Source organism: Scleropages formosus, chromosome 15 (assembly GCF_900964775.1).
Source record: "Scleropages formosus chromosome 15, fSclFor1.1, whole genome shotgun sequence".
In the NCBI taxonomy this organism is placed as follows: Eukaryota; Metazoa; Chordata; class Actinopteri; order Osteoglossiformes; family Osteoglossidae; genus Scleropages; species Scleropages formosus.
The window spans coordinates 20,865,189-20,878,221 of record NC_041820.1 but is presented as its reverse complement, the minus strand read 5'-3'; the positions used below and the strand labels follow the sequence as shown (position 1 = coordinate 20,878,221).

The 13,033-nt window shown below is 43.3% G+C and overlaps 1 protein-coding gene across 3 annotated transcripts in view; it reads right to left on the bottom strand.

The window, feature by feature from the left end:
- Positions 1-12,459, bottom strand: part of dpf3 (double PHD fingers 3) — a 46,906-nt gene extending 34,447 nt beyond the window's left edge. For all 3 annotated transcript variants that reach the window (XM_018727680.2, XM_018727681.1, XM_018727682.1), the window contains exon 1: positions 12,406-12,459. In XM_018727680.2, coding sequence (XP_018583196.1) covers positions 12,406-12,437 — 32 coding nt within the window. In that variant the 5' untranslated portion in view covers positions 12,438-12,459. The remainder of the gene's footprint in view (positions 1-12,405) is intronic.
- Positions 12,460-13,033: the final 574 nt, after the last annotated feature.

Below are 13,033 nucleotides of genomic sequence, written 5' to 3'. Positions count from 1 at the left end.
CCTCCACACAGACACCCACAGATAATTTTACAAAAAACTGGCCTGTTCTGACAGATATGACTTCACATGATGACAAACTGATGGAGAACTTATATTAAGTGGCACCGTGATCCTGGCACTGAGGCATCCGGGGCCCTCGGCTGGAGTCCCACACAGTAACTGCAGTAAAACAAGGGAACCAGCAACCACAAGCCAACTGGACCAAGCCAGGAGCAATGTTTTGCCACTGTTATGCCTGAACGAAAGTCATCCGGAGATTGGGGCATCCGGAAAGATGAAGGCCTGCGAGACACTTCCTGTGTGGAACGAGCCAGAACACTCTACAGCAGCAGGACACAGAGCCACCGTAGCGCTGGAGGGGCAGCTCCACTGGGTGTGCAGCTCGTGAAGCTATAATGGTGCGTTGTTCCAGTCCTACTGTCGGGTTATATAACATCAGAATTTAAAATGATTTTCAAAACAGGCAGTTCTAGGAAACATCACCAATAAAGTTAAGCATCTGCAAAACAGACAGAGCAGCCACTGCAATTTCCATCAGGATCAATAAATTCCCTATCTATCATCAGTCCATCCATCTATCTATCTATCTATCATCCATTCAACTACCTACCTAGTCAAATACAATATACAGGTAAAATATGATAAAACGTAAGATGTTTCAGAGGCCGAGTGCAGCGTTACTACTGATGTCGTGGTTTCATGTCACCAGTGATGACAAGACCAGTTGGGTCTGCTGATACAGCAGCATGCCCGGGCCAGACCCCCTCTCCCTCACTCACTCGCTCTCCCTCCATCTTTACCTCCTTCTCACTCTGCGTATGCTTAAGCTCTTTATTTCCCCTTGATTTCTGCTTTCCCCTGTCCCTTAGACTTTCCCATTACCTTGCCCTATCCTCCTTTCCTCCTTGTCCCCCTGCTGCACATCCCCGTTCTCTCTCGCATTATCCCATCTCCATCCTTTGCGCCCCGCACACCCTCCCACCCGCTGTCTCACCCATTCATGCTCCTGCTCTCGCTCACTCCATCTGAGCATCTGAGCAGTGATGTGAGGAGCACCAGAGACAGCTGAAGTATCATCAGGTGCTCAGACGGAGCGGCTCCTCCACAACAAGGATCAGCACCAGCCCGGGCCACCAGCCGAGTGGCACGCTGCTGTCTGCCTTGCTCTCCTTCCCACTCTCAGGGTCTCAAAGAGCTACAACACACACACACACACACACACACACAAACACACACACACACACACACACACACACAGTAATGCAGAGGCTGGGTTTCACAGGCAGCTTTCATCTGCAGCTCTTTCTGTACTAGGCACTAGGGACACCAGAAGGAATAGGGTCTGGCTGGCCACAGAGCCCCCCCCGAATAAATTCACTTGGTTAACTCTTTATGGACCAAGCAACAGAAAACAGCTGTTTTTTTTGGGCTGAAGCCCATGGCTCAGGTTCGCCCATTTCCAGCCCCCCCTCGGACTGCCACTTGACTCCTCGGTCCACGTGACCACACCTCGTTGGCTGCAGTTTAACAAAGGAGCCGTCTCCTTCTTGGGAGCACAGGGCAGCGAGAGGGGCGGAGAGTTCGGACATGCAGGAAAAATGTGCTAAAGCCACCCCACCCCGACACATTGTGAGACCCACAACCTTTAAATTTGAATCTGGTTATGAGGACGAGGGTGGGGGTGGAGGGGGTCTCTAGCACGGCTGACTGGGGGTTGGAGGTGGGGGTGGGTGTAGGTGGGGGGGTGCTCCTGTGCCTGGAAACAGCACACTGAGCTGGAAGGGGGAAGAGCGAGGGGTGTTATTCATCAAAGTCGAGTCCCTTTAGTAGCACTGCCATTAAAAAAAAGAAAAAAAATAAAATAACAGGGGAAAAGGAGACATGAGGGGCTAGAACCACAGCTCTGTCCCCCCTCACCCCCTCAGCACATTGATAAGCCGTGCAGAACCGTGCAAACTCATTACATGTTCATTAACCCATGAGACAATTCATTATTTAGGGTCGCGACGAGGCATGCTGTGCCCCTTGGATATGGCTGACTCCACTTCCCGATACCCACCTGATCGATGAACATTAAAGCGCTGGGGGAGTGTAGACCGGAAGTGGTAACCATGGGTTTTGCTGGTTCTCTGAATGGTTCTCCGTGGTCCATGCCTCCACTGTACGCAAAAATCCGACTACACCTTACATTTGATATTAATAGACAAACAGTGATGGGGAAAGAACTATGCAGAACTGAGAACATGCACTTTGACAGCATCGTGCTAACTGGTGCTGTCCTTGGCTCTGTGTCACTCTACGTGGCCTAGCGCACGACATGCTAATCCAATAAAGACAGTTTCAGAAGGGGCCGCTCACAACTTGGCAAAGCAGATAATGAACCTCAAACCATGTGTATCTCAGAAGCCTGAAGGAACGGTTACAAGGCCTCCTGGCACTACACACCTACGGTAGGTTTTAACAGTCACAATGACTCTCATCCAGAAAATCCTTTTAGCTCCAATACAACAGATATGTTTACAGATAGCCCTGATTTATGTGTAAGGTCCTGTGGTGAGTGGGTGCGAATACAGGTACGGTAATGTCCACTGTGGAAATACTGCTGATCCTCCTGGTCTACGTACTAATCATAAACCGGAAGCACAAGAAGAGAAACAGTAGAGATATGGTGAGGGACCATAACCTGACCATGCCAGGTGAGCTCTTTTGTGCTATTGGATTAAACATTTTTCTTGGAGCAGTTAGTCTTATGCAGTAGTCATCTGAAAACTGCCCTCCAGAGTCCCACAAATATTGACACTGTAAACAAAGTGATCAGGAAATGGTCTCTCTCTCTCACACACACACATCCACACACACAAAGCTTTCCAATCAACCTTTCTCATCAACAGAGCCCAAAAATCTGCCCCATTAATCTCATTTTCCATTACTAAATGCCTACAGTATTGATTCCCATCTCCCAGTTTATGAGGTTCTCTTTCTAGTGTGGGACTAGAGAATTTTTAGGATGATTTCACATTTTGTGTGAAATCAGGGGTAGTTACTCCTTTGATGCTCCTGGATTATAAAACTGAGTGCTTATTAACATATAAGTGAAGGGGAAATGGAATGGAAATAATGGAAATACCAAAACATATCCAGTAATTACCATATGGATAGGATATGGAGGACCTGCTTCGAGTCCTCACAGAACTTTCCATTAAGCTTTGGTGATGTTTGGATATGGTTACTGAGAAGGCAACAGCACTTCATTGTAGTGCTCGGAAAACCACTCAAATTCATTTAGGGGACTCCCAAGAGATGGCTATGTATACCATGTGGATCCCACACTATGTTTGACAGCTGGCTAAAGGTAATGCATGTTTAAGACATCCGTTGGCTCTATATAAATTCGTTCAGTTGAAGACAAAAGGAGTTAAAGACTGATCATGAGACCACACAAATTATTTCCACTGCTCATTACAGCAGGTTACTTTCCATAGCAGCTCTGTGAAGACTTGACACTGGGTCTGAGAAGTGTTTGTTCTATTCTGGGCTCATTTCTTGCACCTCTTGTAGTTGTTTCATGGTTTCTAGTAACTATGGTGTTAAATGTTTGTACATTTACATCAATGAGCTTCAACTTGGGAACAGTATTTCTCTTAATTCATCTTTTTTTTTCTCTTCTGTGACATTGTTTCACTGACTCTAAACTATATTACTTGTAAAACAGTCATTCCTATTCCTTGCAGCTGATGGTGCTTTTGAACACCAGTTATCTGGCCTCCTTTCAGGTCTGTTGTCCAATTCAAGTTGCTTTAGAAACTCACATATATATTGATTTAAACGTCTTTCACTGCTGACACCACAGATGACTGGTGTTATAATTATTAATTATACTAATAAATGTCTGTAGCTTCTTTCATAATAATGACTTATTAAAAACATTTGTATTCCTGTTATTTTTTTCTTGCTTCACACTGATCTTCAGAAGGCACTGGACTGGCAGTCACTATATAGTCTACATATCCAGCACATGTTTCATAGAGTTTACCATGGTAGCTGCACTTAACTTAACTTTCGGCTAACTATACGCAGCAATGCAGATTTTAAGCTGTGCTCCAACTGTCAAACGCTTGCCTGTTTCAATGATCCCTCCATGCATTGTGATAGATGGGTTTATTTTTTGCAGCATCCCTTCACAGCCCTGCCTGTTTTATCTACATGCCTAAATAGACCTAGTTGGATCACTTCATGCACCATGATTTTAAACACATGCTCTGCTGGTCTTTCTGCAGGCCAGTGTACAGATGGGTGGGGGAGTCGTGTACGAGTCCTCTGCAGTCCACGCAGACTATGGTGGCCCTGTTTGTGAGGATCTCTGGGAGAAGGCACATTCCTCAAGCCAGAAGACTCTTCCCCTGCAGGTTTATCAACTGAGAAACAGAAGAAGTGTGAGAAGGAATCACACACAAACGGTGTCAAGTTGTGGGATCGTAAGTGCAATCTTGTCTCCCGCACCGTTTGGTTTGTTGCTCTGTGTTCGTCTGCGAGACCGTGCACAAATCATTGTGACGGGTGGGGAGGGGTGGCACAGCAAAGGCCTCTGGTTTCGCTCACAACTCACACATCCCTTGCAGGAGGTTACAACCGCAGCTAGCAGTGGAGGGTAGCATGGCAACCAGCCACAATTTATGTTTACTCTTTTGGCAGACACTTTTCTCCAAAGCAACATACAATGATTATTAACTGGTGTTTAGCTGGCAACTTTATCCAAGGTGATTTACTGGGTTTGATACACTGCACTAAATTACCTACAGTTGTTCACCCATTCATGGAGCAGAGCAGTGAAACACACACACTCGCTCACACAAACACACACCAAGGTCTCTTTGAAGTCACCAATCCAACACAAGAACAGGTCTTTAGACTGCAGGAGGAAACACGAGCACTCCAAGGAAGCTTATACAAACACAGGGAGAATATTTAAACTCCCTACAGACTAAACTGAAATTGAACCTACATCCAAGTGGGCAGCCCAGGAGATGCACGGCACAAGTACTGTAAGCTGCACCACATGCCAACAGCCAACCAAACTACAGGAACAAGGCATGATTCACAAATAACACAGCCTGGACAATGATGGCTCACGAGCTGATGGAACAGGCTGGAAGACCTGGCACAAACAGTATGCTTTCCGTGTAACTGAGCTAAAGGGACCCTTTAAATGTTCCATATATAAACAGAGACACAAAGGATCAATTTAAATAAGTGGTGGCAGAAGATTTCCACTGAGCTGCAGGTATCAACGGGAAGAGAACCATCACAACAGTGCCTGGGTGCCAGTATTCCACCTTGCGCCCCATAGCGCTGGACCAGCGTGCACGTGCACATGAGCCCCAACCGCATTAGTGTCAAGCGTAACTCATTAGGATCTGAAAAATGCGTGAAATTAAGTCTGAAATACAGGACGGTGGCTAATTATAGTGCTTTGATATCCTTCATTAGGCGTGGCTTTTAAAGAGAAGGGCCTTCGAGGCGTGTGTTCTCCGAGTACCCCTGCTGGGGAGGTGCAAGTGATCGGTGACGGATAGAGGAATCACTGGAAAGAGACTGAAGACAATCTGTGCTGTTCTCAGCTCTCGCACTGTCAGCCTGCAGAAGGCGCTGACTTTTCAAACAGCGCCCACGAATGCCCTGCTCAACCAGACGCACCTCAACAAGAGGACAAGCAGCCAAAACGGCAGATGACAGCACACTAAGGTCACACAACTCACAGCAGTCCCTGCGGTGCTGGTACATTCGTGTCAAGGGACTTGCAGGAGCTGTGGCAACGTGTACATAGTAGAGAAACAAGGGGTATTACTATTATTATTTTAATTTTTTATTTACTTGCCTTGATCCTCTTCCTCAGTGTGACTTACTGTGTTAAGCTGCTTACAGCGATCTACCCTCTCATACACCAGGGTAATTTATGCCATATCAATTTAGGGTAAGTACCTTGCTCAAGGGTACAAAAGCAGGAGGTAGGAATTGAGCCTGGGTCCTCCGAGTGCAAGGCTCTAACCACTACGCCACCTGCTGACCACAGGTTTCAATGCTACTTTCAAGGCACAGAAAGCTTGAGCAGCAACGGTGGTGCCTGCAGGGGCTCACAGCGGGGACGGCTTTGGTGCCGAGCCGCCCCTGGCTCCACAGAGGAGCAGATGGAGCTTCCGCCCGCGTCCAGCACCTCCCCTCTGTCAGAGCACCTCATGACAGATGGGCCCTGGGATCCTGGGACTCAGCTAATTTGCATCTCTCCTCCACTTAAAGGCACAGCGCCCAGCCCTCCGCAAGCCCCACCCCTCCCATCTCAAAGAGCCTGAGTGTCTCACCAGACAGAACAATGGAAGTATGAGCATGGGGGGAACGGGAGAGTCTCAGCACTGATTTGCACACGCCTCATCAGTTTGCAGTGTGCGTTGATGAGCAGGAGTGCGCATCCACGGCGGTATGGCAGCAACTTTGCAGGAACCGAACACACAGTCGTCCATGTTGCACAAGGCATCGCCAAGTTTGACAAAGGCAAGCAAAGCGTGCTGAAGAGTCCCAAGGTCCTGGCACACATGCGGGATGCAAAATCCCAGAGTGCACAGCCCATCACCTGGGCGGCAAGGCCCCTCACCTCGTTTGCTCACGTCAGGATGCAAGACATGGCACCACCGTGTCACATCTAGAGTAATCCAATACGCAGGAGGCCTCGTGGACAAGCGGGGTGAAAATCGTAAAACCAGGAGGCACTCCTTCCAAAAGAAGCTGGCTGCACACACCGGATGGACTTTCTGTCTTTCAGAGACTCTCCTTGATTTTCTCAAGGCCACAGAGAGTAAGGTTCTGAAAAAATCCCAGTCCTTCAGTTGCTGAAATCAGCTGTCAAGGACACATAGACACGGGTCTCCGATATGAAGCATGATGTAGTATTTGGCTTAAGAGTTTTGGAATAGGAAACAAGACGAACTATGTTTTTCCGCTCTCCAGAATAAACAGCTTATCAGTAAGGTGCTAGCAGACACAGCTGAGGAATGTCGTCCAACAGACAGGTTTCCCACAAAGGCAGGACACAGGCACGTAGTGTGAGGCACAGCACTATAAATTCAACAGCGAGACAAAGTGAACAAGACAATGGGATAAACTTATTGGCTATAAAAGTGAAAAAAAAAAAAGAGTTGACACTAACAATAGGAGTCACAAACAAAAACGACATTACTATACGACAACACCATTCAGACTTTCCAAAAACACTCGTACTCTCTCTGAAAGCACGTCACATCTTGCATTTCATCAGTTTTTCCATACGCATGTTTTAATTGAAAACTTGTTTTAAGCATTCATCATCATATTTAGTGACAGAAAAAAGGACTGAGAGGACTAAGCAACTGATGGTGTAGTGGTTAAAGGTGCTGCCTTAGACCTGAAGGTGGCAGTTTTAAACCCTACCTTCAGCTCTAGTACTCTTGAGCAAGGTACTAACTCTTAATTGCTCTAGTAAAATTTCCCAGCTGTATTAATGGGTAAATAATTATAAGAAGCTTAATTTTCTAAGTCACTTTGGAGAAAGGCATCAGCTAAATGAATAAATATAAAGATTATAAGGCAAAACCCTATTTAATTTTCAGTGACAATAAGGTTTATAATCCCCTTTCCATTTAAGAACCCTTTATACTTGGATGAAGACAAATAAGTGCTAAAAACGAATAATGGAAAAACTTGTACAAAAGAGTGTGATAATGTATAGTAATGAGTATAATATGTCGATAGAGTTATACTGCAATGCAGGCTATGTAACATACTAGTGAAAAGAGTGAATGCACCTTGGCCATTTGGGCGATACCTGTATGGGGCAAAATGCAGTGAGGAGTGATGCAAAGCAGCCTTCAAATGTCCTACATCTCTGCATCTCTGTCCTACAAATGCTGCAGAAGACCTGGGGACACATGTCAGCTCACTTCCTGATCAATTTATTTTCACCTAAAGCCTCATGAAAGAAACTAGTTTCCAGCAGGTGTGCTCGCACTTTTCATAGGTAATAGCTTCCAAATATACAGTGCAGCATGAGGAAAAGAGGAAAGGGATGAAACTTCAGGCAAAACATGGAGACCCTACTATATATACACACTTTACTGCATGAATTTGGCATGAGTCGATCTCCAACTTACGAACCCAACAGGAAACCAGAGATCCATGTTGTCAATTTTATGCTAATTCAACATTTTTTTCTTTTATTATTTGTCAACATTCTGTAATATATTGAAGTACAGCATAAATTATTAGCCAGAGCTGAGAAGATGATGCTCAAAGAATGGGAGCCTGTGCTGTGATATAAATATTAAAAGCAAAACTATTTGTTGGGAGCGCTCATGAAATCTGTCCACATTAACAATACTAAATTTATGACAACCATTTGGTACAGGAAAGAACAAACTGTAATGCCAGGTTGGTTTCTAATGGTCATTCTGCAGGTGTGTTTTTACCTCTGACAGTTCATAAGCAGAAAGTTTGTAAATTGAGGAAGTACTGTACTTACAATATTCTCACCATTAATCTCAACAACATAAAGACAGCATCGCATGTTTTCCAGCTCTGTTGTGTATATGAACTGAAGAAGGCTGCGAGCTGAGACGTGTCTGTGCATTTATGCAAGATACTTAATTTTTCTATGGTTCTGAGCGCTGCCTCTTTTTCTTACTAATACCTGTGTCCATTGTCTGTTGGAGTTGAGTGCTTCGCTTATTATTTTCAGTGCAGGATGTTTGTACCTCTCTCAAAAACTCCAGTACTTAAGTCAACATCAATTAAAACACAAGGCTGTCATAAAGCCTTTCTCAGATCAGTTTGTCCTCGTGTAATGTGGGGCAAAAAGTGTTCATACTCATATTTAAAAGAATTAACACAATAACAGAATTAATACAAAAAGGGCTAATGTTTTTCTCAAGTAAAACACTCCTACAGATACTCAAGAGCATGTTACAGCACTCATCCATGCACCTTGAGTGTGTCTCAGTTTTGTTATCAAGGGAATTTTTCCATCAGAAGTTTCTTATGATTTGGCGTTAACTGCTAGCATTACAAGCGTTAACTGTAAATGTGACTGTTTTCATTTTGTGATGCCTGGAAGTGCACCTACTGTGGTACTTTAAGCGTCACAGAAGTGAGGTGATTTCTCAGCGGTACAGGTGAAGGGATCCCGCATGACCTCATAATGAGACCACCTTCACACTGTCCTCTCATTTACAACACAGTACTACATATAGGACAAAATGGAACAAAGCCTTACCATAGCAGTGTATACAGAGAGAAAAGGGATAAAACCAACACAGTAGTGTGTAACAAATGAAACAATAAAGGCCTTATCACAGCAGTGTGTACGATGAGAAAAAAGCCAAACACAGAAGTGTACACAAGCACACGGAACAGGGCTTAAAGACAGTACTGCATATAAAGTGAAACAGAATAAGGTCGAAACACAGTAGTGCACAGTATATAAACTGAAATTAATAACATTCAAACAGAGTAATGTACATAAAGTGAAATGGAAAAAGGGCCAAACACAGCAATGTACATAAGGTGAAATCGAATAAGCCAACAAAAGATACAGTATACATGTACTCAAAAGTATCTCAAGTGAAATGGAATAAAACTCAAACACAGTACTGTGTATAAAGTGAAACAGAATAAGGCCCAAACAGAGCAGTGTATATAAACTGAAATTAATGAGGCTCAAACACAGTAATGTATATGAAGTGAAATGGAATAAGCCAACAAAAGCTACAGTATACATGTACTCGAGAGTATATCAAGTGGAATGGAATAAAACTCAAATACAGTGCTGTGTATAAAGTGAAACACAATAAGGCCCAAACACAGGAGTGTATATAAAATGAAAATAACAAGGCTCAAACACAGTACTGTATATAAACTGGAATGAATTAGGGTCAAAAACAGAAGTGTATATAAACTGAAATTAATAAGGCTCAAAAACAGTAGTGTATATAAACTGAAATTAATAAGGCTCAAACACAGTACTGTATGTATATAAAGTGAAACAGAATAAGGCCAAAACACAGTAGTGTATATAAACTGAAAGTAATGAGGCTCAAAAACAGTAATGTACATAAAGTGAAATGGAATAAGCCAACAAAAGATACAGTATACATGTACTTGAGAGTATATCAAGTGAAATGGAATTAAACTCAAACACAGTGCTGTGTATAAAGTGAAACACAATAAGGCCCAAACACAGTAGTGTATATAAAATGAAAATAACAAGGCTCAAACACAGTACTGTATATAAACTGGAATGAATTAGGGTCAAAAACAGAAGTGTATATAAACTGAAATTAATAAGGCTCAAAAACAGTAGTGTATATAAACTGAAATGAATAAGGCTCAAACACAGTACTGTATATAAAGTGAAACAGAATAGGGCCCAAACAGAGTAGTGTATATAAACTGAAACTAATAAGGCTCAAAAACAGTACTGCATATAAAGTGAAACAGAATAAGGCCCAAACAGAGTAGTGTATTATATATAAACTGAAATTAATAAGGCTCAAACACAGTAATGTACATAAAGTGAAATGGAATAAGCCAACAAAAGATACAGTATAGATGTACTCGAGAGTATTTCAATGGAATAAAACTCAAACAGTGCTGTGTTTAAAGTGAAACACAATAGGCCCAAACAGTGTATATAAGCTGAAATTAATAAGGTTCAAACATAGTACTGTATATAAAGTGAAATGGAATAAAACTCAAACAGAGTCCTGCTTATAAAGCGAGATGGAATGAGGCGCAAATGCAGTAGTGCATATAAAGGGAAATGGAATAGAGCCTAAGAGGGAAATGGATGAGGTTCAAACACCGCAGTAACTATACTGAAATGGAATGAGGCAAAACACACTAGTGTATATATAGTGAAATGGAAATAAGACTCGAACACACTGATGTTCATAAAGTGAAATAGGATAAAGTTCAAACACAACAGTGTTTATAAAGCCAGATTCAAAGAGCCGCGGCGGTGTATAGGCCAAGCGAACACACACTGTCCTGGTGTCCCGAAGCGGGGCTACGGTCTCGCGCTAGAACCCGCACGTGTGACACTCAGTCCACGCAGACTCAGTCGACTCTCTCGTGTGGAAACTGCTGCCATAAATAGCTGTGTTATCGAGTATCAACCAGTCATTGTATTTTCACGAACTACCTGCAAAGTTCCCGAAGTCGCTGAAGGGAATTTCGTGTTGAAATTCGCAGAGCGGTAAAAATATTAATGAAATACGGTAAACTATGGCATAGACGCGATATATTAAAACTTACGCCTGCAGGTAAACACACAGACAGTCATTTGATTTATTTAGGTAACGAGGGTCTAGTGGGCAGCATTTGACCAAGACGTTTTATAAATTTATTTACGCACGGCGGCGGGGCACTCAAATTAAATTACTTCATTAAACATATCTCGACAAACAACTAGACATGATCAAATGTTGTGCAGCATGCGTAGTTTTGACGGCACGACAAAAAATATACATGATGATGATGTACACCTGCAAATGATCTTCCGGTTGGATCACTTATTCATCCACAAACCGAAGAAGCCGCAGAAGCCAACAATAGCCAGCTTATTAGTCGACGTCACGAAAAAATTGATAAGAGCACGAGAAGCGACACATGCCCGGAGCTGGCGTGCAGGGGGAACGGCTCCGTCTCCGGACAGCCCGGACCTGCCAACCCTCCCACGGTCACTGTACCATAATAATAATTATAATAATAATAATAATAACTTCTACACTCTGCAATTAATTAATCGTTTACCAACCAAGTTGAGGGAGTTTCAATAAGACATCAGCCTACTGACGTCTTCGCCGTTACGCATGATAAAAACAAAGGGATAATCGTGCAATAAAGATGGAATCCAAATGAAAAAGCACGACTTTCCTCCAGTAGAAAAGTGGAACAATAAACTAACAGTTCTGGGAAATAAACGCAGCATGTGCACAAGTCGGACTGGTCCGGCGCTCACAGGACTGAATTAACTAGTACATTTTGAGTCCAGAAAAATAACGGGCAGAATCGCTACCTCTCTAACTGAGCACAAGCCGCTATGACCATTTGAATTCTTACAGGAGCAACTGCAAAGCTGTACAATTTTTTGCGTCAAGTTTGGAAGTTATTTCACTGTGTAATTGCTGCAACGCATTGCTACCGGACACTAGTTTTAACCAGCTAGATATTGTCAGATGTAACTAGCAAGGCAAATGTTGAAACACGCATTAACAACCGTACTTCACTGCTATTCGTTCGTGGCTGCCCTTTCTCGCGGTTTCCAATAATACACACAAATGAGTAAATGAATTGCAATTGTAGCGAATTTTGGAAATTACTTACGCTTTGAGTGGATTCTGAATGACAGCCGCCATTTTGCTACACTGTAACCCAATATTCAGCGTCTCACAGTTCTGAGGCACCAAAACGAAAGGAAGGACCAATCGGGCTCAAGGTGTCCGGCACACAAGCAAATAAGATTCCAGTATTTATGAATAAGGCGTGGCCTGTTTGGAAACTGTCAAACCCATTTAAAAGGATTTCTCTCTTTATACAGTACAAGCGCGGAACGCCTGCGGATTTAAAGAGCCAGTCCGTTATTTCGCTCCGACACGAGGACCTGTTATTTGCCTCGTATCTATCGCCTGTATGCGCAAGATAAGAGAGACAGCGTCCATCGCTTTACTACACCTGTGGGGGAAGGGGTCTTTATACCCACTGGCTGCATTCCTGTTTTCGTCTGAGCTTTTTGGTAATCAGCCCCGCTTTTGTCTCCCTGAATCCTTAATCATGTGAAATATTTCATGATATTCTTCATAGTAAAAATGGCCTCACTCAGCAAAACTAAACCAAAGTCTGCACTGTGTTGTGTTGTCCATGGGTGTAATTAAATGACGGAATAAAAAAACTGTGGTTTAAATGTGTTTTCATTATGATTTCATATTTATTTTGGACACTTGCACAATCACAC